The sequence below is a fragment of the Salmo salar genome, chromosome ssa05, assembly GCF_905237065.1.
Source record: "Salmo salar chromosome ssa05, Ssal_v3.1, whole genome shotgun sequence".
In the NCBI taxonomy this organism is placed as follows: domain Eukaryota; kingdom Metazoa; phylum Chordata; class Actinopteri; order Salmoniformes; family Salmonidae; genus Salmo; species Salmo salar.
The window spans coordinates 75,382,028-75,405,154 of NC_059446.1; the positions used below are offsets into that span (position 1 = coordinate 75,382,028).

Below are 23,127 nucleotides of genomic sequence, written 5' to 3' on the forward strand. Positions count from 1 at the left end.
TGGCACCACAAGACTGCTGGTTAGCCAGTAGACAGTACACGGCACCATAACACTGCTGGTTATCCAGTAGACACTACATGGCAGTATAAGACTGCTGGTTAGCCAGTACATGGCACCATATTACTGCTGGTTAGCCAGTAGACACTACATGGCAGCAAAAGACTGCCGGTTAGCCAGTAGACACTAAATGGTAGTAAAAGACTGCTGGTTAGCCAGTACATGGCACCATAAGACTGCCGGTTAGCCAGTAGACACTACATGGCAGCAAAAGACTGCCGGTTAGCCAGTAGACACTACATGGCAGCATAAGACTGCTGGTTAGCCAGTAGACACTACATGGCACAATAAGACTGCCGGTTAGCCAGTAGACACTACATGGCAGCATAAGACTGCTGGTTAGCCAGTAGACAGTACATGGCAGCATAAGACTGCTGGTTAGCCAGTAGACAGTACATGGCAGCATAAGACTGCTGGTTAGCCAGTAGACAGTACATGGCAGCATAAGACTGCTGGTTAGCCAGTAGACAGTACATGGCAGCATAAGACTGCTGGTTAGCCAGTAGACACTACATGGCAGTATAAGACTCTCTGGTTAGCCAGTAGACAGTACATGGCAGTATAAGACTGCTGGTTAGCCAGTAGACAGTACATGGCAGAAAAAGACTACTGGTTAGCCAGTAGACAGTACATGGCAGCATAAGACTGCTGGTTAGCCAGTAGACACTACATGGTAGTAAAAGACTGCTGGTTAGCCAGTACATGGCACCATAAGACTGCTGGTTAGCCAGTAGACACTACATGGCAGTAAAAGACTGCTGGTTAGCCAGTAGACACTACATGGTAGTAAAATACTGCTGGTTAGCCAGTACATGGCACCATAAGACTGCTGGTTAGCCAGTAGACACTACATGGCAGCAAAAGACTGCCGGTTAGCCAGTAGACACTACATGGCAGCATAAGACTGCTGGTTAGCCAGTAGACATTACATGGCACAATAAGACTGCTGGTTAGCCAGTAGACAGTACATGGCCGCATAAGACTGCTGGTTAGCCAGTAGACAGTACATGGCAGCATAAGACTGCTGGTTAGCCAGTAGACAGTACATGGCAGCATAAGACTGCTGGTTAGCCAGTAGACACTACATGGCAGCATAAGACTGCTGGTTAGCCAGTAGACACTACATGGCAGCATAAGACTGCTGGTTAGCCAGTAGACACTACATGGCAGCATATTAGACTGCTGGTTAGCCAGTAGACAGTACATGGCACCATAAGACTGCCGGTTAGCCAGTAGACACTACATGGCAGCATAAGACTGCTGGTTAGCCAGTAGACAGTACATGGCAGCATAAGACTGCTGGTTAGCCAGTAGACACTACATGGCAGCATAAGCCTGCTGGTTAGCCAGTAGACAGTACATGGCAGCATAAGACTGCTGGTTAGCCAGTAGACAGTACATGGCAGCATAAGACTGCTGGTTAGCCAGTAGACACTACAGGGCAGTATAAGACTGCTGGTTAGCCAGTAGACAGTACATGGCAGCATAAGACTGCTGGTTAGCCAGTAGACACTACATGGCAGTATAAGACTACTGGTTAGCCAGTAGACAGTACATGGCAGCATAAGACTGCTGGTTAGCCACTATACACTACATGGCAGTATAAGACTGCTGGTTAGCCAGTAGACAGTACATGGCAGCATAAGACTGCTGGTTAGCCAGTAGACACTACATGGTAGTAAAAGACTGCTGGTTAGCCAGTACATGGCACCATAAGACTGCTGGTTAGCCAGTAGACACTACATGGCAGTAAAAGACTGCTGGTTAGCCAGTAGACACTACATGGTAGTAAAATACTGCTGGTTAGCCAGTACATGGCACCATAAGACTGCTGGTTAGCCAGTAGACACTACATGGCAGCAAAAGACTGCCGGTTAGCCAGTAGACACTACATGGCAGCATAAGACTGCTGGTTAGCCAGTAGACATTACATGGCACAATAAGACTGCTGGTTAGCCAGTAGACAGTACATGGCAGCATAAGACTGCTGGTGGTTAGCCAGTAGACAGTACATGGCAGCATAAGACTGCTGGTTAGCCAGTAGACAGTACATGGCAGCATAAGACTGCTGGTTAGCCAGTAGACAGTACATGGCAGCATAAGACTGCTGGTTAGCCAGTAGACAGTACATGGCAGCATAAGCCTGCTGGTTAGCCAGTAGACAGTACATGGCAGCATAAGACTGCTGGTTAGCCAGTAGACAGTACATGGCAGCATAAGACTGCTGGTTAGCCAGTAGAAACTACAGGGCAGTATAAGACTGCTGGTTAGCCAGTAGACAGTACATGGCAGTATAAGACTGCTGGTTAGCCAGTAGACAGTACATGGCAGTATAAGACTACTGGTTAGCCAGTAGACAGTACATGGCAGCATAAGACTGCTGGTTAGCCACTATACACTACATGGCAGTATAAGACTGCTGGTTAGCCAGTAGACAGTACATGGCAGCATAAGACTGCTGGTTAGCCAGTAGACACTACATGGTAGTAAAAGACTGCTGGTTAGCCAGTACATGGCACCATAAGACTGCTGGTTAGCCAGTAGACACTACATGGCAGTAAAAGACTGCTGGTTAGCCAGTAGACACTACATGGTAGTAAAATACTGCTGGTTAGCCAGTACATGGCACCATAAGACTGCTGGTTAGCCAGTAGACACTACATGGCAGCAAAAGACTGCCGGTTAGCCAGTAGACACTACATGGCAGCATAAGACTGCTGGTTAGCCAGTAGACATTACATGGCACAATAAGACTGCTGGTTAGCGAGTAGACAGTACATGGCAGCATAAGACTGCTGGTTAGCCAGTAGACAGTACATGGCAGCATAAGACTGCTGGTTAGCCAGTAGACAGTACATGGCAGCATAAGACTGCTGGTTAGCCAGTAGACAGTACATGGCAGCATAAGACTGCTGGTTAGCCAGTAGACAGTACATGGCAGCATAAGCCTGCTGGTTAGCCAGTAGACAGTACATGGCAGCATAAGACTGCTGGTTAGCCAGTAGACAGTACATGGCAGCATAAGACTGCTGGTTAGCCAGTAGAAACTACAGGGCAGTATAAGACTGCTGGTTAGCCAGTAGACAGTACATGGCAGTATAAGACTGCTGGTTAGCCAGTAGACAGTACATGGCAGTATAAGACTACTGGTTAGCCAGTAGACAGTACATGGCAGCATAAGACTGCTGGTTAGCCACTATACACTACATGGCAGTATAAGACTGCTGGTTAGCCAGTAGACACTACATGGCAGCATAAGACTGCTGGTTAGCCACTATACACTACATGGCAGCATAAGACTGCTGGTTAGCCAGTAGACACTACATGGCAGCATAAGACTGCTGGTTAGCCAGTAGACACTACATGGCAGCATAAGACTGCTGGTTAGCCAGTAGACAGTATATGGCAGTATAAGACTGCTGGTTAGCCAGTACATGGCACCATAAGACTGCTGCTTAGCCAGTAGACACTACATGGCAGCAAAAGACTGCCGGTTAGCCAGTAGACACTACATGGTAGTAAAAGACTGCTGGTTAGCCAGTAGACACTACATGGCAGTAAAATACTGCTGGTTAGCCAGTACATGGCACCATAAGACTGCTGGTTAGCCAGTAGACACTACATGGCAGTAAAATACTGCTGGTTAGCCAGTAGACACTACATGGTAGTAAAAGACTGCTGGTTAGCCAGTAGACACTACATGGCAGCATAAGACTGCTGGTTAGCCAGTACATGGCAGCATAAGACTGCTGGTTAGCCAGTAGACACTACATGGCAGCATAAGACTGCTGGTTAGCCAGTAGACAGTACATGGCAGCATAAGACTGCTGGTTAGCCAGTAGACACTACACGGCAGCATAAGACTGCTGGTTAGCCAGTAGACAGTACACGGCAGCATAAGACTGCTGGTTAGCCAGTAGACAGTACATGGCAGTATAAGACTGCTGGTTAGCCAGTAGACAGTACATGGCAGCATAAGACTGCTGGTTAGCCAGTAGACAGTACATGGCAGTATAAGACTGCTGGTTAGCCAGTAGACAGTACATGGCAGTATAAGACTACTGGTTAGCCAGTAGACAGTACATGGCAGCATAAGACTGCTGGTTAGCCAGTAGACAGTACATGGCAGCATAAGACTGCTGGTTAGCCAGTAGACACTACATGGCAGTATAAGACTGCTGGTTAGCCAGTAGACACTACATGGCAGCATAAGACTGCTGGTTAGCCAGTAGACAGTATATGGCAGCAAAAGACTGCCGGTTAGCCAGTAGACACTACATGGTAGTAAAAGACTGCTGGTTAGCCAGTACATGGCACCATAAGACTGCTGGTTAGCCAGTAGACACTACATGGCAGCAAAAGACTGCCGGTTAGCCAGTAGACACTACATGGTAGTAAAAGACTGCTGGTTAGCCAGTACATGGCACCATAAGACTGCTGGTTAGCCAGTAGACACTACATGGCAGTAAAAGACTGCTGGTTAGCCAGTAGACAGTACATGGCACCATAAGACTGCTGGTTAGCCAGTAGACACTACATGGTAGTAAAAGACTGCTGGTTAGCCAGTACATGGCACCATAAGACTGCTGGTTAGCCAGTAGACACTACATGGCAGTAAAATACTGCTGGTTAGCCAGTAGACACTACATGGTAGTAAAAGACTGCTGGTTAGCCAGTAGACAGTACATGGCAGCATAAGACTGCTGGTTAGCCAGTAGACAGTACATGGCAGTATAAGACTGCTGGTTAGCCAGTAGACAGTACATGGCAGCATAAGACTGCTGGTTAGCCAGTAGACAGTACATGGCAGTATAAGACTGCTGGTTAGCCAGTAGACAGTACATGGCAGCATAAGACTACTGGTTAGCCAGTAGACAGTACATGGCAGCATAAGACTGCTGGTTAGCCAGTAGACAGTACATGGCAGCATAAGACTGCTGGTTAGCCAGTAGACACTACATGGCAGTATGAGACTGCTGGTTAGCCAGTAGACACTACATGGCAGCATAAGACTGCTGGTTAGCCAGTAGACAGTATATGGCAGTATAAGACTGCGGGTTAGCCAGTACATGGCACCATAAGACTGCTGGTTAGCCAGTAGACACTACATGGCAGCAAAAGACTGCCGGTTAGCCAGTAGACACTACATGGTAGTAAAAGACTGCTGGTTAGCCAGTACATGGCACCATAAGACTGCTGGTTAGCCAGTAGACACTACATGGCAGTAAAAGACTGCTGGTTAGCCAGTAGACAGTACATGGCACCATAAGACTGCTGGTTAGCCAGTAGACACTACATGGTAGTAAAAGACTGCTGGTTAGCCAGTACATGGCACCATAAGACTGCTGGTTAGCCAGTAGACACTACATGGCAGTAAAATACTGCTGGTTAGCCAGTAGACACTACATGGTAGTAAAAGACTGCTGGTTAGCCAGTACATGGCAGCATAAGACTGCTGGTTAGCCAGTAGACACTACATGGCAGCATAAGACTGCTGGTTAGCCAGTAGACAGTACATGGCAGCATAAGACTGCTGGTTAGCCAGTAGACAGTACATGGCAGCATAAGACTGCTGGTTAGCCAGTAGACAGTACATGGCAGCATAAGACTGCTGGTTAGCCAGTAGACAGTACATGGCAGTATAAGACTGCTGGTTAGCCAGTAGACAGTACATGGCAGTATACAACCCTCTTCTCACCTCTTTCCTCCACTTGAGTTCACAGAAGACTCTCTCAACGCACTCATGCAGGTAGTTGAACTGGACACAGGACACAGCACAACAAAGGGTTAACTCTCTGCACATTGATACATCATGTTCAGACATTCGTTGGGACTCTCAAAGGATGTGTGTACTGCAAGTGTGTGTGAGACTCACGTAGGGAGTGAAGATCTTGACCCAGCGAGGTTTCTTGTCTCCCCTGGCGTACTCGAAGCAGAAGGCCATGCCCTCCTCATCAGTGTCCCATCGCTGCATCTCCACCCACTCAAACACGATCACCTGGTTCTGTTATAGAGAGAGACAGGGTCAACACACACACACACACACACACACACACACACACACACACACACACACACACACACACACACACACACACACACACACACACACACACACACACACACACACACACACACACACACACACACACACACACACAGCAGTTTTCCGTACCTCTAGCGTTCCCTCCTCTGTGCAGGCATGCAGTTTAAAGTGGTGTATGCTGATGGCTGTGATGACGTGGCCTTTGCGTCGGGAGTCACAGGAGCAGTGTGGGAAGATGATCTCATTGTAGCCGTCACAGCCCCGTAACATACTGAGATACTGGGGGAAAGAACATTTAGGGGGTCAGACAACTGCTTCTACAAACCATCCTATGTTCCATGTCTATTTGGTCATATGTGCCATGTATATACCAAGTCTTACGCTACACGTACTAGTTCATTCCCATCTATTACAACCTCACCCTTAACCAGAATGGAAGACCAGTCATGTACTAGTTCATTCCATCTATTACAACCTCACCCTTAACCAGAATGGAAGACCAGTCATGTACTAGTTCATTCCCATCTATTACAACCTCACCCTTAACCAGAATGGAAGACCAGTCATGTACTAGTTCATTCCATCTATTACAACCTCACCCTTAACCAGAATGGAAGACCAGTCATGTACTAGTTCATTCCATCTATTACAACCTCACCCTTAACCAGAATGGAAGACCAGTCATGTACTAGTTCATTCCCATCTATTACAACCTCACCCTTAACCAGAATGGAAGACCAGTCATGTACTAGTTCATTCCCATCTATTACAACCTCACCCTTAACCAGAATGGAAGACCAGTCATGTACTAGTTCATTCCATCTATTACAACCTTACCCTTAACCAGAATGGAAGACCAGTCATGTACTCCCCAATAAAGGCCATGCAGTCGAAACGTGTCAGAGTATTTAAACTTAGTTTCCATTGAACATTGAACATGCCATACAAAAAAGGTATTTTAATTCATTATCTGAAGAGGGCCTTGGTCCTCCTTTCTTTTTGACAGTAATGTACTGTACTTGCTCATTAGTTGTGACAGTAACGACTGTTGTAGCATGGCCATCTAGTGACTAGCAGAGAGAGAGAGACACTAACCATGGCCATCTAGTGACTAGCAGAGAGAGAGAGACACTAACCATGGCCATCTAGTGACTAGCAGAGAGAGAGAGAGAGACACTAACCATGGCCATCTAGTGACTAGCAGAGAGAGAGAGAGAGAGCACTAACCATGGCCATCTAGTGACTAGCAGAGAGAGAGAGAGAGACACTAACCATGGCCATCTAGTGACTAGCAGAGAGAGAGAGAGACACTAACCATGGCCATCTAGTGACTAGCAGAGAGAGAGAGACACTAACCATGGCCATCTAGTGACTAGCAGAGAGAGAGAGAGAGACACTAACCATGGCCATCTAGTGACTAGCAGAGAGAGAGAGAGAGAGAGAGACACTAACCATGGCCATCTAGTGACTAGCAGAGAGAGAGAGAGAGACACTAACCATGGCCATCTAGTGACTAGCAGAGAGAGAGAGAGACACTAACCATGGCCATCTAGTGACTAGCAGAGAGAGAGAGAGAGACACTAACCATGGCCATCTAGTGACTAGCAGAGAGAGAGAGAGAGAGACACTAACAATGGCCATCTAGTGACTAGCAGAGAGAGAGAGAGACACTAACCATGGCCATCTAGTGACTAGCAGAGAGAGAGAGAGAACACTAACCATGGCCATCTAGTGACTAGCAGAGAGAGAGAGAGACACTAACCATGGCCATCTAGTGACTAGCAGAGAGAGAGAGAGAACACTAACCATGGCCATCTAGTGACTAGCAGAGAGAGAGAGAGAGACACTAACCATGGCCATCTAGTGACTAGCAGAGAGAGAGAGAGACACTAACCATGGCCATCTAGTGACTAGCAGAGAGAGAGAGAGAGACACTAACCATGGCCATCTAGTGACTAGCAGAGAGAGAGAGAGAGACACTAACCATGGCCATCTAGTGACTAGCAGAGAGAGAGAGAGAGACACTAACCATGGCCATCTAGTGACTAGCAGAGAGAGAGAGAGAGACACTAACCATGGCCATCTAGTGACTAGCAGAGAGAGAGAGAGAGAACACTAACCATGGCCATCTAGTGACTAGCAGAGAGAGAGAGAGAGAGACACTAACCATGGCCATCTAGTGACTAGCAGAGAGAGAGAGAGAGACACTAACCATGGCCATCTAGTGACTAGCAGAGAGAGAGAGAGAGACACTAACCATGGCCATCTAGTGACTAGCAGAGAGAGAGAGAGAGAGACACTAACCATGGCCATCTAGTGACTAGCAGAGAGAGAGAGAGACACTAACCATGGCCATCTAGTGACTAGCAGAGAGAGAGAGAGAGAGACACTAACCATGGCCATCTAGTGACTAGCAGAGAGAGAGAGAGACACTAACCATGGCCATCTAGTGACTAGCAGAGAGAGAGAGAGAGAGACACTAACCATGGCCATCTAGTGACTAGCAGAGAGAGAGAGACACTAACCATGGCCATCTAGTGACTAGCAGAGAGAGAGAGAGAGAGAGACACTAACCATGGCCATCTAGTGACTAGCAGAGAGAGAGAGAGAGACACTAACCATGGCCATCTAGTGACTAGCAGAGAGAGAGAGAGAGAGACACTAACCATGGCCATCTAGTGACTAGCAGAGAGAGAGAGAGACACTAACCATGGCCATCTAGTGACTAGCAGAGAGAGAGAGAGAGAGACACTAACCATGGCCATCTAGTGACTAGCAGAGAGAGAGAGAGAGAGCACTAACCATGGCCATCTAGTGACTAGCAGAGAGAGAGAGAGACACTAACCATGGCCATCTAGTGACTAGCAGAGAGAGAGAGAGAGAACACTAACCATGGCCATCTAGTGACTAGCAGAGAGAGAGAGAGACACTAACCATGGCCATCTAGTGACTAGCAGAGAGAGAGAGAGAGACACTAACCATGGCCATCTAGTGACTAGCAGAGAGAGAGAGACACTAACCATGGCCATCTAGTGACTAGCAGAGAGAGAGAGAGAAGACACTAACCATGGCCATCTAGTGACTAGCAGAGAGAGAGAGAGACACTAACCATGGCCATCTAGTGACTAGCAGAGAGAGAGAGAGAGACACTAACCATGGCCATCTAGTGACTAGCAGAGAGAGAGAGAGCACTAACCATGGCCATCTAGTGACTAGCAGAGAGAGAGAGAGACACTAACCATGGCCATCTAGTGACTAGCAGAGAGAGAGAGAGACACTAACCATGGCCATCTAGTGACTAGCAGAGAGAGAGAGAGAGAGACACTAACCATGGCCATCTAGTGACTAGCAGAGAGAGAGAGAGAGAACACTAACCATGGCCATCTAGTGACTAGCAGAGAGAGAGAGAGAGACACTAACCATGGCCATCTAGTGACTAGCAGAGAGAGAGAGAGAGAACACTAACCATGGCCATCTAGTGACTAGCAGAGAGAGAGAGAGAGACACTAACCATGGCCATCTAGTGACTAGCAGAGAGAGAGAGAGAGAGACACTAACCATGGCCATCTAGTGACTAGCAGAGAGAGAGAGAGAGAGACACTAACCATGGCCATCTAGTGACTAGCAGAGAGAGAGAGAGAGACACTAACCATGGCCATCTAGTGACTAGCAGAGAGAGAGAGAGAGACACTAACCATGGCCATCTAGTGACTAGCAGAGAGAGAGAGAGAGAGACACTAACCATGGCCATCTAGTGACTAGCAGAGAGAGAGAGAGACACTAACCATGGCCATCTAGTGACTAGCAGAGAGAGAGAGAGAGAGACACTAACCATGGCCATCTAGTGACTAGCAGAGAGAGAGAGAGAGACACTAACCATGGCCATCTAGTGACTAGCAGAGAGAGAGAGAGAGACACTAACCATGGCCATCTAGTGACTAGCAGAGAGAGAGAGAGAGACACTAACCATGGCCATCTAGTGACTAGCAGAGAGAGAGAGAGAGACACTAACCATGGCCATCTAGTGACTAGCAGAGAGAGAGAGAGAGACACTAACCATGGCCATCTAGTGACTAGCAGAGAGAGAGAGAGACACTAACCATGGCCATCTAGTGACTAGCAGAGAGAGAGAGAGAGACACTAACCATGGCCATCTAGTGACTAGCAGAGAGAGAGAGAGACACTAACCATGGCCATCTAGTGACTAGCAGAGAGAGAGAGAGAGAGACACTAACCATGGCCATCTAGTGACTAGCAGAGAGAGAGAGAGACACTAACCATGGCCATCTAGTGACTAGCAGAGAGAGAGAGAGACACTAACCATGGCCATCTAGTGACTAGCAGAGAGAGAGAGAGAACACTAACCATGGCCATCTAGTGACTAGCAGAGAGAGAGAGAGACACTAACCATGGCCATCTAGTGACTAGCAGAGAGAGAGAGAGAGACACTAACCATGGCCATCTAGTGACTAGCAGAGAGAGAGAGAGACACTAACCATGGCCATCTAGTGACTAGCAGAGAGAGAGAGAGCACTAACCATGGCCATCTAGTGACTAGCAGAGAGAGAGAGAGAGACACTAACCATGGCCATCTAGTGACTAGCAGAGAGAGAGAGAGAGACACTAACCATGGCCATCTAGTGACTAGCAGAGAGAGAGAGAGAGCACTAACCATGGCCATCTAGTGACTAGCAGAGAGAGAGAGAGAGACACTAACCATGGCCATCTAGTGACTAGCAGAGAGAGAGAGAGACACTAACCATGGCCATCTAGTGACTAGCAGAGAGAGAGAGAGAGACACTAACCATGGCCATCTAGTGACTAGCAGAGAGAGAGAGAGACACTAACCATGGCCATCTAGTGACTAGCAGAGAGAGAGAGAGAGAGACACTAACCATGGCCATCTAGTGACTAGCAGAGAGAGAGAGAGAGACACTAACCATGGCCATCTAGTGACTAGCAGAGAGAGAGAGAGAGACACTAACCATGGCCATCTAGTGACTAGCAGAGAGAGAGAGAGACACTAACCATGGCCATCTAGTGACTAGCAGAGAGAGAGAGAGAGAGACACTAACCATGGCCATCTAGTGACTAGCAGAGAGAGAGAGAGAGAACACTAACCATGGCCATCTAGTGACTAGCAGAGAGAGAGAGAGAGACACTAACCATGGCCATCTAGTGACTAGCAGAGAGAGAGAGAGAGACACTAACCATGGCCATCTAGTGACTAGCAGAGAGAGAGAGAGACACTAACCATGGCCATCTAGTGACTAGCAGAGAGAGAGAGAGAGACACTAACCATGGCCATCTAGTGACTAGCAGAGAGAGAGAGAGAGACACTAACCATGGCCATCTAGTGACTAGCAGAGAGAGAGAGAGAGACACTAACCATGGCCATCTAGTGACTAGCAGAGAGAGAGAGAACACTAACCATGGCCATCTAGTGACTAGCAGAGAGAGAGAGAGAGACACTAACCATGGCCATCTAGTGACTAGCAGAGAGAGAGAGAGACACTAACCATGGCCATCTAGTGACTAGCAGAGAGAGAGAGAGCACTAACCATGGCCATCTAGTGACTAGCAGAGAGAGAGAGAGAGACACTAACCATGGCCATCTAGTGACTAGCAGAGAGAGAGAGAGACACTAACCATGGCCATCTAGTGACTAGCAGAGAGAGAGAGAGAGACACTAACCATGGCCATCTAGTGACTAGCAGAGAGAGAGAGAGACACTAACCATGGCCATCTAGTGACTAGCAGAGAGAGAGAGAGACACTAACCATGGCCATCTAGTGACTAGCAGAGAGAGAGAGAGACACTAACCATGGCCATCTAGTGACTAGCAGAGAGAGAGAGAGAGACACTAACCATGGCCATCTAGTGACTAGCAGAGAGAGAGAGAGAGGACACTAACCATGGCCATCTAGTGACTAGCAGAGAGAGAGAGAGACACTAACCATGGCCATCTAGTGACTAGCAGAGAGAGAGAGAGAGACACTAACCATGGCCATCTAGTGACTAGCAGAGAGAGAGAGAGAGACACTAACCATGGCCATCTAGTGACTAGCAGAGAGAGAGAGAGAGACACTAACCATGGCCATCTAGTGACTAGCAGAGAGAGAGAGAGAGAGACACTAACCATGGCCATCTAGTGACTAGCAGAGAGAGAGAGAGAGACACTAACCATGGCCATCTAGTGACTAGCAGAGAGAGAGAGAGACACTAACCATGGCCATCTAGTGACTAGCAGAGAGAGAGAGAGAGAGAGACACTAACCATGGCCATCTAGTGACTAGCAGAGAGAGAGAGAGAGACACTAACCATGGCCATCTAGTGACTAGCAGAGAGAGAGAGAGAGACACTAACCATGGCCATCTAGTGACTAGCAGAGAGAGAGAGAGAGAGCACTAACCATGGCCATCTAGTGACTAGCAGAGAGAGAGAGAGAGACACTAACCATGGCCATCTAGTGACTAGCAGAGAGAGAGAGAGAGAGACACTAACCATGGCCATCTAGTGACTAGCAGAGAGAGAGAGAGAGACACTAACCATGGCCATCTAGTGACTAGCAGAGAGAGAGAGAGAGAACACTAACCATGGCCATCTAGTGACTAGCAGAGAGAGAGAGAGAGACACTAACCATGGCCATCTAGTGACTAGCAGAGAGAGAGAGAGAGAGACACTAACCATGGCCATCTAGTGACTAGCAGAGAGAGAGAGAGACACTAACCATGGCCATCTAGTGACTAGCAGAGAGAGAGAGAGAGACACTAACCATGGCCATCTAGTGACTAGCAGAGAGAGAGAGAGAGAGACACTAACCATGGCCATCTAGTGACTAGCAGAGAGAGAGAGAGAGAGCACTAACCATGGCCATCTAGTGACTAGCAGAGAGAGAGAGAGACACTAACCATGGCCATCTAGTGACTAGCAGAGAGAGAGAGAGAGACACTAACCATGGCCATCTAGTGACTAGCAGAGAGAGAGAGAGAGCACTAACCATGGCCATCTAGTGACTAGCAGAGAGAGAGAGAGAGAGACACTAACCATGGCCATCTAGTGACTAGCAGAGAGAGAGAGAGAGAGCACTAACCATGGCCATCTAGTGACTAGCAGAGAGAGAGAGAGAGACACTAACCATGGCCATCTAGTGACTAGCAGAGAGAGAGAGAGAGACACTAACCATGGCCATCTAGTGACTAGCAGAGAGAGAGAGAGAGACACTAACCATGGCCATCTAGTGACTAGCAGAGAGAGAGAGAGAGAGACACTAACCATGGCCATCTAGTGACTAGCAGAGAGAGAGAGAGAGAGACACTAACCATGGCCATCTAGTGACTAGCAGAGAGAGAGAGAGAGACACTAACCATGGCCATCTAGTGACTAGCAGAGAGAGAGAGAGAGAGACACTAACCATGGCCATCTAGTGACTAGCAGAGAGAGAGAGAGAGACACTAACCATGGCCATCTAGTGACTAGCAGAGAGAGAGAGAGAGCACTAACCATGGCCATCTAGTGACTAGCAGAGAGAGAGAGAGAGAGACACTAACCATGGCCATCTAGTGACTAGCAGAGAGAGAGAGAGACACTAACCATGGCCATCTAGTGACTAGCAGAGAGAGAGAGAGAGAGACACTAACCATGGCCATCTAGTGACTAGCAGAGAGAGAGAGAGAGACACTAACCATGGCCATCTAGTGACTAGCAGAGAGAGAGAGAGAGACACTAACCATGGCCATCTAGTGACTAGCAGAGAGAGAGAGAGGACACTAACCATGGCCATCTAGTGACTAGCAGAGAGAGAGAGAGACACTAACCATGGCCATCTAGTGACTAGCAGAGAGAGAGAGAGAGGACACTAACCATGGCCATCTAGTGACTAGCAGAGAGAGAGAGAGAGCACTAACCATGGCCATCTAGTGACTAGCAGAGAGAGAGAGAGACACTAACCATGGCCATCTAGTGACTAGCAGAGAGAGAGAGAGAGACACTAACCATGGCCATCTAGTGACTAGCAGAGAGAGAGAGAGAGACACTAACCATGGCCATCTAGTGACTAGCAGAGAGAGAGAGAGACACTAACCATGGCCATCTAGTGACTAGCAGAGAGAGAGAGAGAGAGACACTAACCATGGCCATCTAGTGACTAGCAGAGAGAGAGAGAGAGACACTAACCATGGCCATCTAGTGACTAGCAGAGAGAGAGAGAGAGACACTAACCATGGCCATCTAGTGACTAGCAGAGAGAGAGAGAGACACTAACCATGGCCATCTAGTGACTAGCAGAGAGAGAGAGAGAGGCACTAACCATGGCCATCTAGTGACTAGCAGAGAGAGAGAGAGAGAGCACTAACCATGGCCATCTAGTGACTAGCAGAGAGAGAGAGAGAGACACTAACCATGGCCATCTAGTGACTAGCAGAGAGAGAGAGAGAGACACTAACCATGGCCATCTAGTGACTAGCAGAGAGAGAGAGAGAGAGACACTAACCATGGCCATCTAGTGACTAGCAGAGAGAGAGAGAGAGACACTAACCATGGCCATCTAGTGACTAGCAGAGAGAGAGAGAGAGACACTAACCATGGCCATCTAGTGACTAGCAGAGAGAGAGAGAGAGAGACACTAACCATGGCCATCTAGTGACTAGCAGAGAGAGAGAGAGACACTAACCATGGCCATCTAGTGACTAGCAGAGAGAGAGAGAGACACTAACCATGGCCATCTAGTGACTAGCAGAGAGAGAGAGAGAGACACTAACCATGGCCATCTAGTGACTAGCAGAGAGAGAGAGAGAGACACTAACCATGGCCATCTAGTGACTAGCAGAGAGAGAGAGAGAGACACTAACCATGGCCATCTAGTGACTAGCAGAGAGAGAGAGAGAGACACTAACCATGGCCATCTAGTGACTAGCAGAGAGAGAGAGAGACACTAACCATGGCCATCTAGTGACTAGCAGAGAGAGAGAGAGACACTAACCATGGCCATCTAGTGACTAGCAGAGAGAGAGAGAGAGAGACACTAACCATGGCCATCTAGTGACTAGCAGAGAGAGAGAGAGAGACACTAACCATGGCCATCTAGTGACTAGCAGAGAGAGAGAGAGAGAGACACTAACCATGGCCATCTAGTGACTAGCAGAGAGAGAGAGAGAGAGACACTAACCATGGCCATCTAGTGACTAGCAGAGAGAGAGAGAGAGACACTAACCATGGCCATCTAGTGACTAGCAGAGAGAGAGAGAGAGACACTAACCATGGCCATCTAGTGACTAGCAGAGAGAGAGAGAGAGACACTAACCATGGCCATCTAGTGACTAGCAGAGAGAGAGAGAGAGAGACACTAACCATGGCCATCTAGTGACTAGCAGAGAGAGAGAGAGACACTAACCATGGCCATCTAGTGACTAGCAGAGAGAGAGAGAGAGACACTAACCATGGCCATCTAGTGACTAGCAGAGAGAGAGAGAGAGACACTAACCATGGCCATCTAGTGACTAGCAGAGAGAGAGAGAGAGACACTAACCATGGCCATCTAGTGACTAGCAGAGAGAGAGAGAGAGACACTAACCATGGCCATCTAGTGACTAGCAGAGAGAGAGAGAGACACTAACCATGGCCATCTAGTGACTAGCAGAGAGAGAGAGAGACACTAACCATGGCCATCTAGTGACTAGCAGAGAGAGAGAGAGACACTAACCATGGCCATCTAGTGACTAGCAGAGAGAGAGAGAGAGAGACACTAACCATGGCCATCTAGTGACTAGCAGAGAGAGAGAGAGAGCACTAACCATGGCCATCTAGTGACTAGCAGAGAGAGAGAGAGAGAGACACTAACCATGGCCATCTAGTGACTAGCAGAGAGAGAGAGAGAGACACTAACCATGGCCATCTAGTGACTAGCAGAGAGAGAGAGAGAGAGACACTAACCATGGCCATCTAGTGACTAGCAGAGAGAGAGAGAGAGACACTAACCATGGCCATCTAGTGACTAGCAGAGAGAGAGAGAGAGACACTAACCATGGCCATCTAGTGACTAGCAGAGAGAGAGAGAGAGAGACACTAACCATGGCCATCTAGTGACTAGCAGAGAGAGAGAGAGAGACACTAACCATGGCCATCTAGTGACTAGCAGAGAGAGAGAGAAGACACTAACCATGGCCATCTAGTGACTAGCAGAGAGAGAGAGAGAGACACTAACCATGGCCATCTAGTGACTAGCAGAGAGAGAGAGAGAGAGACACTAACCATGGCCATCTAGTGACTAGCAGAGAGAGAGAGAGAGAGACACTAACCATGGCCATCTAGTGACTAGCAGAGAGAGAGAGAGAGACACTAACCATGGCCATCTAGTGACTAGCAGAGAGAGAGAGAGAGAGACACTAACCATGGCCATCTAGTGACTAGCAGAGAGAGAGAGAGAGCACTAACCATGGCCATCTAGTGACTAGCAGAGAGAGAGAGAGACACTAACCATGGCCATCTAGTGACTAGCAGAGAGAGAGAGAGAGACACTAACCATGGCCATCTAGTGACTAGCAGAGAGAGAGAGAGAGACACTAACCATGGCCATCTAGTGACTAGCAGAGAGAGAGAGAGAGAGACACTAACCATGGCCATCTAGTGACTAGCAGAGAGAGAGAGAGACACTAACCATGGCCATCTAGTGACTAGCAGAGAGAGAGAGAGAGACACTAACCATGGCCATCTAGTGACTAGCAGAGAGAGAGAGAGAGAGACACTAACCATGGCCATCTAGTGACTAGCAGAGAGAGAGAGAGAGACACTAACCATGGCCATCTAGTGACTAGCAGAGAGAGAGAGAGAGCACTAACCATGGCCATCTAGTGACTAGCAGAGAGAGAGAGAGAGAGACACTAACCATGGCCATCTAGTGACTAGCAGAGAGAGAGAGAGAGACACTAACCATGGCCATCTAGTGACTAGCAGAGAGAGAGAGAGACACTAACCATGGCCATCTAGTGACTAGCAGAGAGAGAGAGAGAGAGACACTAACCATGGCCATCTAGTGACTAGCAGAGAGAGAGAGAGAGACACTAACCATGGCCATCTAGTGACTAGCAGAGAGAGAGAGAGAGACACTAACCATGGCCATCTAGTGACTAGCAGAGAGAGAGAGACACTAACCATGGCCATCTAGTGACTAGCAGAGAGAGAGAGAGAGACACTAACCATGGCCATCTAGTGACTAGCAGAGAGAGAGAGAGACACTAACCATGGCCATCTAGTGACTAGCAGAGAGAGAGAGAGAGACACTAACCATGGCCATCTAGTGACTAGCAGAGAGAGAGAGAGACACTAACCATGGCCATCTAGTGACTAGCAGAGAGAGAGAGAGACACTAACCATGGCCATCTAGTGACTAGCAGAGAGAGAGAGAGAACACTAACCATGGCCATCTAGTGACTAGCAGAGAGAGAGAGAGAGAGACACTAACCATGGCCATCTAGTGACTAGCAGAGAGAGAGAGACACTAACCATGGCCATCTAGTGACTAGCAGAGAGAGAGAGAGACACTAACCATGGCCATCTAGTGACTAGCAGAGAGAGAGAGAGAGAGACACTAACCATGGCCATCTAGTGACTAGCAGAGAGAGAGAGAGAGACACTAACCATGGCCATCTAGTGACTAGCAGAGAGAGAGAGAGAGAGAGACACTAACCATGGCCATCTAGTGACTAGCAGAGAGAGAGAGAGAACACTAACCATGGCCATCTAGTGACTAGCAGAGAGAGAGAGAGAAGACACTAACCATGGCCATCTAGTGACTAGCAGAGAGAGAGAGAGAGAGACACTAACCATGGCCATCTAGTGACTAGCAGAGAGAGAGAGAGACACTAACCATGGCCATCTAGTGACTAGCAGAGAGAGAGAGAGAGAGACACTAACCATGGTCATCTAGTGACTAGCAGAGAGAGAGAGAGACACTAACCATGGCCATCTAGTGACTAGCAGAGAGAGAGAGAGAGACACTAACCATGGCCATCTAGTGACTAGCAGAGAGAGAGAGACACTAACCATGGCCATCTAGTGACTAGCAGAGAGAGAGAGAGAGACACTAACCATGGCCATCTAGTGACTAGCAGAGAGAGAGAGAGAGAGACACTAACCATGGCCATCTAGTGACTAGCAGAGAGAGAGAGACACTAACCATGGCCATCTAGTGACTAGCAGAGAGAGAGAGAGAGACACTAACCATGGCCATCTAGTGACTAGCAGAGAGAGAGAGAGAGAGAGACACTAACCATGGCCATCTAGTGACTAGCAGAGAGAGAGAGAGAGAGAGACACTAACCATGGCCATCTTCTTCTGTTCTGCTAATTTCTGTAGCTGGTAGGACTTCTCCTCCGCCTTGATAAATCCCCTTTTCACATCATCCACCGCCTGAGAGAGGTGGGGGGAGAGAGAGGGAGTTATAATGGACAAACCAACTGAACTCTCCCTTACACACACAACATGCACATTCCCCTGACACACACACACACACACACACACACACACACACACACACACACAATGCAAATTCCCCTGACACACACACACACACCATGCACACTCCCCTGACACACACACACTCCCCTGACACACACACACACACCATGCACACACAACATGCACCATGCACACTCCCCTGACACACACACACAACATGCACATTCCCCTGACACACACACACCTGGTGGAAGCAGTAGCTGATGGCCAGTTGGTTGTCATTAAGCAGGATCTCCTCCTCGGTGGTGAAGAGCCACTTGCGCAGGGTGAGGCAGGTCCCAGGGACAGCAGACGTGTAGTTCTGAACATACAGCTTGTGGGGGAACTCATTAGGAGCCAGTTTACGCACTGACGGAGAGAGAGAGTCAGAGAGCGACAGGGTTAGGTCGGCGGGAGAGAGACAGAGAGAGAGAAACAGGGTTAGGTCGGCGGGAGAGAGACAGAGAGAGAGAAACAGGGTTAGGTCGGCGGGAGAGAGAGACAGAGAGAGAGAAACAGGGTTAGGTCGGCGGGAGAGAGAGACAGAGAGAGAGAAACAGGGTTAGGTCGGCGGGAGAGAGACAGAGAGAGAGAAACAGGGTTAGGTCGGCGGGAGAGAGAGACAGAGAGAGAGAAACAGGGTTAGGTCGGCGGGAGAGAGACAGAGAGAGAGAAACAGGGTTAGGTCGGCGGGAGAGAGACAGAGAGAGAGAAACAGGGTTAGGTCGGCGGGAGAGAGAGACAGAGAGAGAGAAACAGGGTTAGGTCGGCGGAGAGAGAGACAGAGAGAGAGAAACAGGGTTAGGTCGGTGGGAGAGAGAGAGAGAGAGAGAAACAGGGTTAGGTCGGCGGGAGAGAGACAGAGAGAGAGAAACAGGGTTAGGTCGGCGGGAGAGAGAGAGAGAGACAGGGTTAGGTCGGCGGGAGAGAGAGAGACAGGGTTAGGTCGGCGGGAGAGAGAGACAGAGAGAGAGAGAGAGACAGGGTTAAGTCGGCGGGAGAGAGAGACAGAGAGAGAGAGACAGGGTTAAGTCGGCGGAGAGAGAGACAGAGAGAGAGAGACAGGGTTAGGTCGGCGGGAGAGAGAGACAGAGAGAGAGCGACAGGGTTAGGTCGGCGGGAGAGAGACAGAGAGAGCGACAGGGTTAGGTCGGCGGGAGAGAGCGACAGGGTTAGGTCGGCGGGAGAGAGAGACAGAGAGAGAGCGACAGGGTTAGGTCGGCAGAGAGACAGAGAGAGAGCAACAGGGTTAGGTCGGCGAGAGAGACAGAGAGAGAGCAACAGGGTTAGGTCGGCGGGAGAGAGAGACAGAGAGAGAGCAACAGGGTTAGGTCGGCGGGAGAGAGAGAGAGAGCGAACAGGGTTAGGTCGGCGGGAGAGAGAGAGAGAGCGAACAGGGTTAGGTCGGCGGGAGAGAGAGAGAGAGAGCGAAACAGGGTTAGGTCGGCGGGAGAGAGAGAGAGAGCGACAGGGTTAGGTCGGCGGGAGAGAGAGAGAGAGCAACAGGGTTAGGTCGGCGGAGAGAGAGAGAGAGAGAAACAGGGTTAGGTCGGCGGAGAGAGAGAGAGCGAAACAGGGTTAGGTCGGCGGGAGAGAGAGAGAGAGCGAACAGGGTTAGGTCGGGCGAGAGAGAGAGAGAGAGAGCGACAGGGTTAGGTCGGCAGGGAGAGAGAGAGAGCGAACAGGGTTAGGTCGACGGGGAGAGAGAGAGAGCGACAGGGTTAGGTCGGCGAGGAGAGAGAGAGAGCGACAGGGTTAGGTCGGCAGGAGAGAGAGAGAGCGACAGGGTTAGGTCGGCGGGAGAGAGAGAGAGAGCGACAGGGTTAGGTCGGCGGGAGAGAGAGAGAGCGACAGGGTTAGGTCGATGGAGAGAGAGAGACGACAGGGTTAGGTCGGCGAGGAGAGAGAGAGAGCGACAGGGTTAGGTCGGTGGGAGAGAGAGAGAGCGACAGGGTTAGGTCGGCGGGAGAGAGAGAGAGAGAGCGACAGGGTTAGGTCGGCGGGAGAGAGAGACAGAGAGAGAGCGACAGGGTTAGGTCGGCGGAGAGAGAGACAGAGAGAGAGCGACAGGGTTAGGTCGACCGAGGAGAGAGAGAGCGACAGGGTTAGGTCGGCGGGAGAGAGAGACAGAGAGAGAGCGACAGGGTTAGGTCGGCGGGAGAGAGAGAGAGCGACAGGGTTAGGTCGGCGGAGAGAGAGAGAGCGACAGGGTTAGGTCGACGGGAGAGAGAGAGCGACAGGGTTAGGTCGGCGAGAGAGAGAGAGCGACAGGGTTAGGTCGGCGGGAGAGAGAGAGAGACAGGGTTAGGTCGGCGGGAGAGAGAGCGACAGGGTTAGGTCGGCGGGAGAGAGAGAGAGCGACAGGGTTAGGTCGGCGGGAGAGAGAGAGAGCGACAGGGTTAGGTCGGCGGGAGAGAGAGAGAGCGACAGGGTTAGGTCGGCGGGAGAGAGAGAGAGCGACAGGGTTAGGTCGGCGGGAGAGAGAGAGAGCGACAGGGTTAGGTCGGGCGGGAGAGAGAGCGACAGGGTTAGGTCGACGGGAGAGAGAGAGCGACAGGGTTAGGTCGGCGGGAGAGAGAGAGCGATAGGGTTAGGTCGGCGGGAGAGAGAGAGAGCGACAGGGTTAGGTCGGCGGGAGAGAGAGAGAGAGCGACAGGGTTAGGTCGGCGGGAGAGAGAGAGAGAGCGACAGGGTTAGGTCGGCGGGAGAGAGAGAGAGACCGACAGGGTTAGGTCGGCGGGAGAGAGAGAGAGACCGACAGGCTTAGGTCGGCGGGAGAGAGAGAGAGAGCGACAGGGTTAGGTCGGCGGGAGAGAGACAGAGAGAGAGCGACAGGGTTAGGTCGGCGGGAGAGAGAGAGAGAGCGACAGGGTTAGGTCGGCGGGAGAGAGAGAGAGAACAGGGTTAGGTCGGTGGAGAGAGAGAGAGACAGGGTTAGGTCGGCGAGAGAGAGACAGAGAAAGAGCGACAGGGTTAGGTCGGCGGGAGAGAGAGAGAGACCGACAGGGTTAGGTCGGCGGGAGAGAGAGAGAGACCGACAGGGTTAGGTCGGCGGGACAGAGAGAGAGCGACAGGGTTAGGTCGGCGGGAGAGAGACAGAGAGAGAGCGACAGGGTTAGGTCGGCGGGAGAGAGACAGAGAGAGAGCGACAGGGTTAGGTCGGCGGGAGAGAGACAGAGAGAGAGCGACAGGGTTAGGTCGGCGGGAGAGAGAGAGAGACAGGGTTAGGTCGGTGGGAGAGAGAGACAGACAGGGTTAGGTCGGTGGGAGAGAGAGACAGAGAGAGAGAGACAGGGTTAGGTCGGCGGGAGAGAGAGACAGAGAAAGAGCGACAGGGTTAGGTCGGCGGGAGAGAGAGAGAGCGACAGGGTTAGGTCGGCGGGAAAGAGAGAGAGCGACAGGGTTAGGTCGGCGGGACAGAGAGAGAGCGACAGGGTTAGGTCGGCGGGAGAGAGACAGAGAGAGAGCGACAGGGTTAGGTCGGCGGGAGAGAGACAGAGAGAGAGCGACAGGGTTAGGTCGGTGGGAGAGAGAGACAGAGAGAGAGAGACAGGGTTAGGTCGGCGGGAGAGAGAGAGAGCGACAGGGTTAGGTCGGCGGGAGAGAGAGAGAGCGACAGGGTTAGGTCGGCGGGAGAGAGAGACAGAGAGAGAGCGACAGGGTTAGGTCGGCGGGAGAGAGAGACAGAGAGAGAGCGACAGGGTTAGGTCGGCGGGAGAGAGAGACAGAGAGAGAGCGACAGGGTTAGGTCGGCGGGAGAGAGAGACAGAGAGAGAGCGACAGGGTTAGGTCGGCGGGAGAGGGAGAGAGACAGAGAGAGAGCGACAGGGTTAGGTCGGCGGGAGAGAGACAGAGAGAGCGACAGGGTTAGGTCGGCGGGAGAGAGCAGAGAGAGAGCGACAGGGTTAGGTCGGCGGGAGAGAGACAGAGAGAGAGCGACAGGGTTAGGTCGGCGGGAGAGAGACAGAGAGAGAGCGACAGGGTTAGGTCGGCGGGAGAGAGACAGAGAGAGAGCGACAGGGTTAGGTCGGCGGGAGAGAGACAGAGAGAGAGCTACAGGTTTAAGTCGGCGGGAGAGAGACAGAGAGAGAGCGACAAGTTTAGGTCTGTGGGAGAGAGACAGAGAGAGAGCGAGCGACAGGTTTAGGTCGGCGGGAGAGAGACAGAGAGAGAGCGAGCGACAGGGTTAGGTCGGCGGGAGAGAGACAGAGAGAGAGCGAGCGACAGGGTTAGGTCGGCGGGAGAGAGACAGAGAGAGAGCGACAGGGTTAGGTCGGTGGGAGAGAGAGAGAGAGAGAGAGCGACAGGGTTAGGTCGGTGGGAGAGAGACAGAGAGAGAGAGAGAGCGACAGGGTTAGGTCGGTGGGAGAGAGAGAGAGAGAGAGAGAGCGACAGGGTTAGGTCGGTGGGAGAGAGACAGAGAGAGAGAGAGAGCGACAGGGTTAGGTCGGCGGGAGAGACAGAGAGAGAGAGAGCGACAGGGTTAGGTCGGACAGAGAGAGAGCGACAGGGTTAGGTCGGCGGGAGAGAGC

At 50.4% G+C, this 23,127-nt stretch overlaps 1 protein-coding gene across 3 annotated transcripts in view; it reads right to left on the minus strand.

Moving 5' to 3' along the window:
- Positions 1-23,127, minus strand: part of LOC106606013 (sorting nexin-27) — a 101,952-nt gene that overhangs the window by 60,919 nt on the left and 17,906 nt on the right. For all 3 annotated transcript variants that reach the window (XM_045718909.1, XM_045718907.1, XM_045718908.1), the window contains exons 7-11: positions 18,801-18,964; positions 18,419-18,508; positions 6,233-6,382; positions 5,933-6,061; positions 5,756-5,815 (exon numbers count right to left, since the gene is read on the minus strand). In XM_045718909.1, the coding sequence (XP_045574865.1) occupies positions 5,756-5,815; positions 5,933-6,061; positions 6,233-6,382; positions 18,419-18,508; positions 18,801-18,964 (593 nt within the window). The remainder of the gene's footprint in view (positions 1-5,755; positions 5,816-5,932; positions 6,062-6,232; positions 6,383-18,418; positions 18,509-18,800; positions 18,965-23,127) is intronic.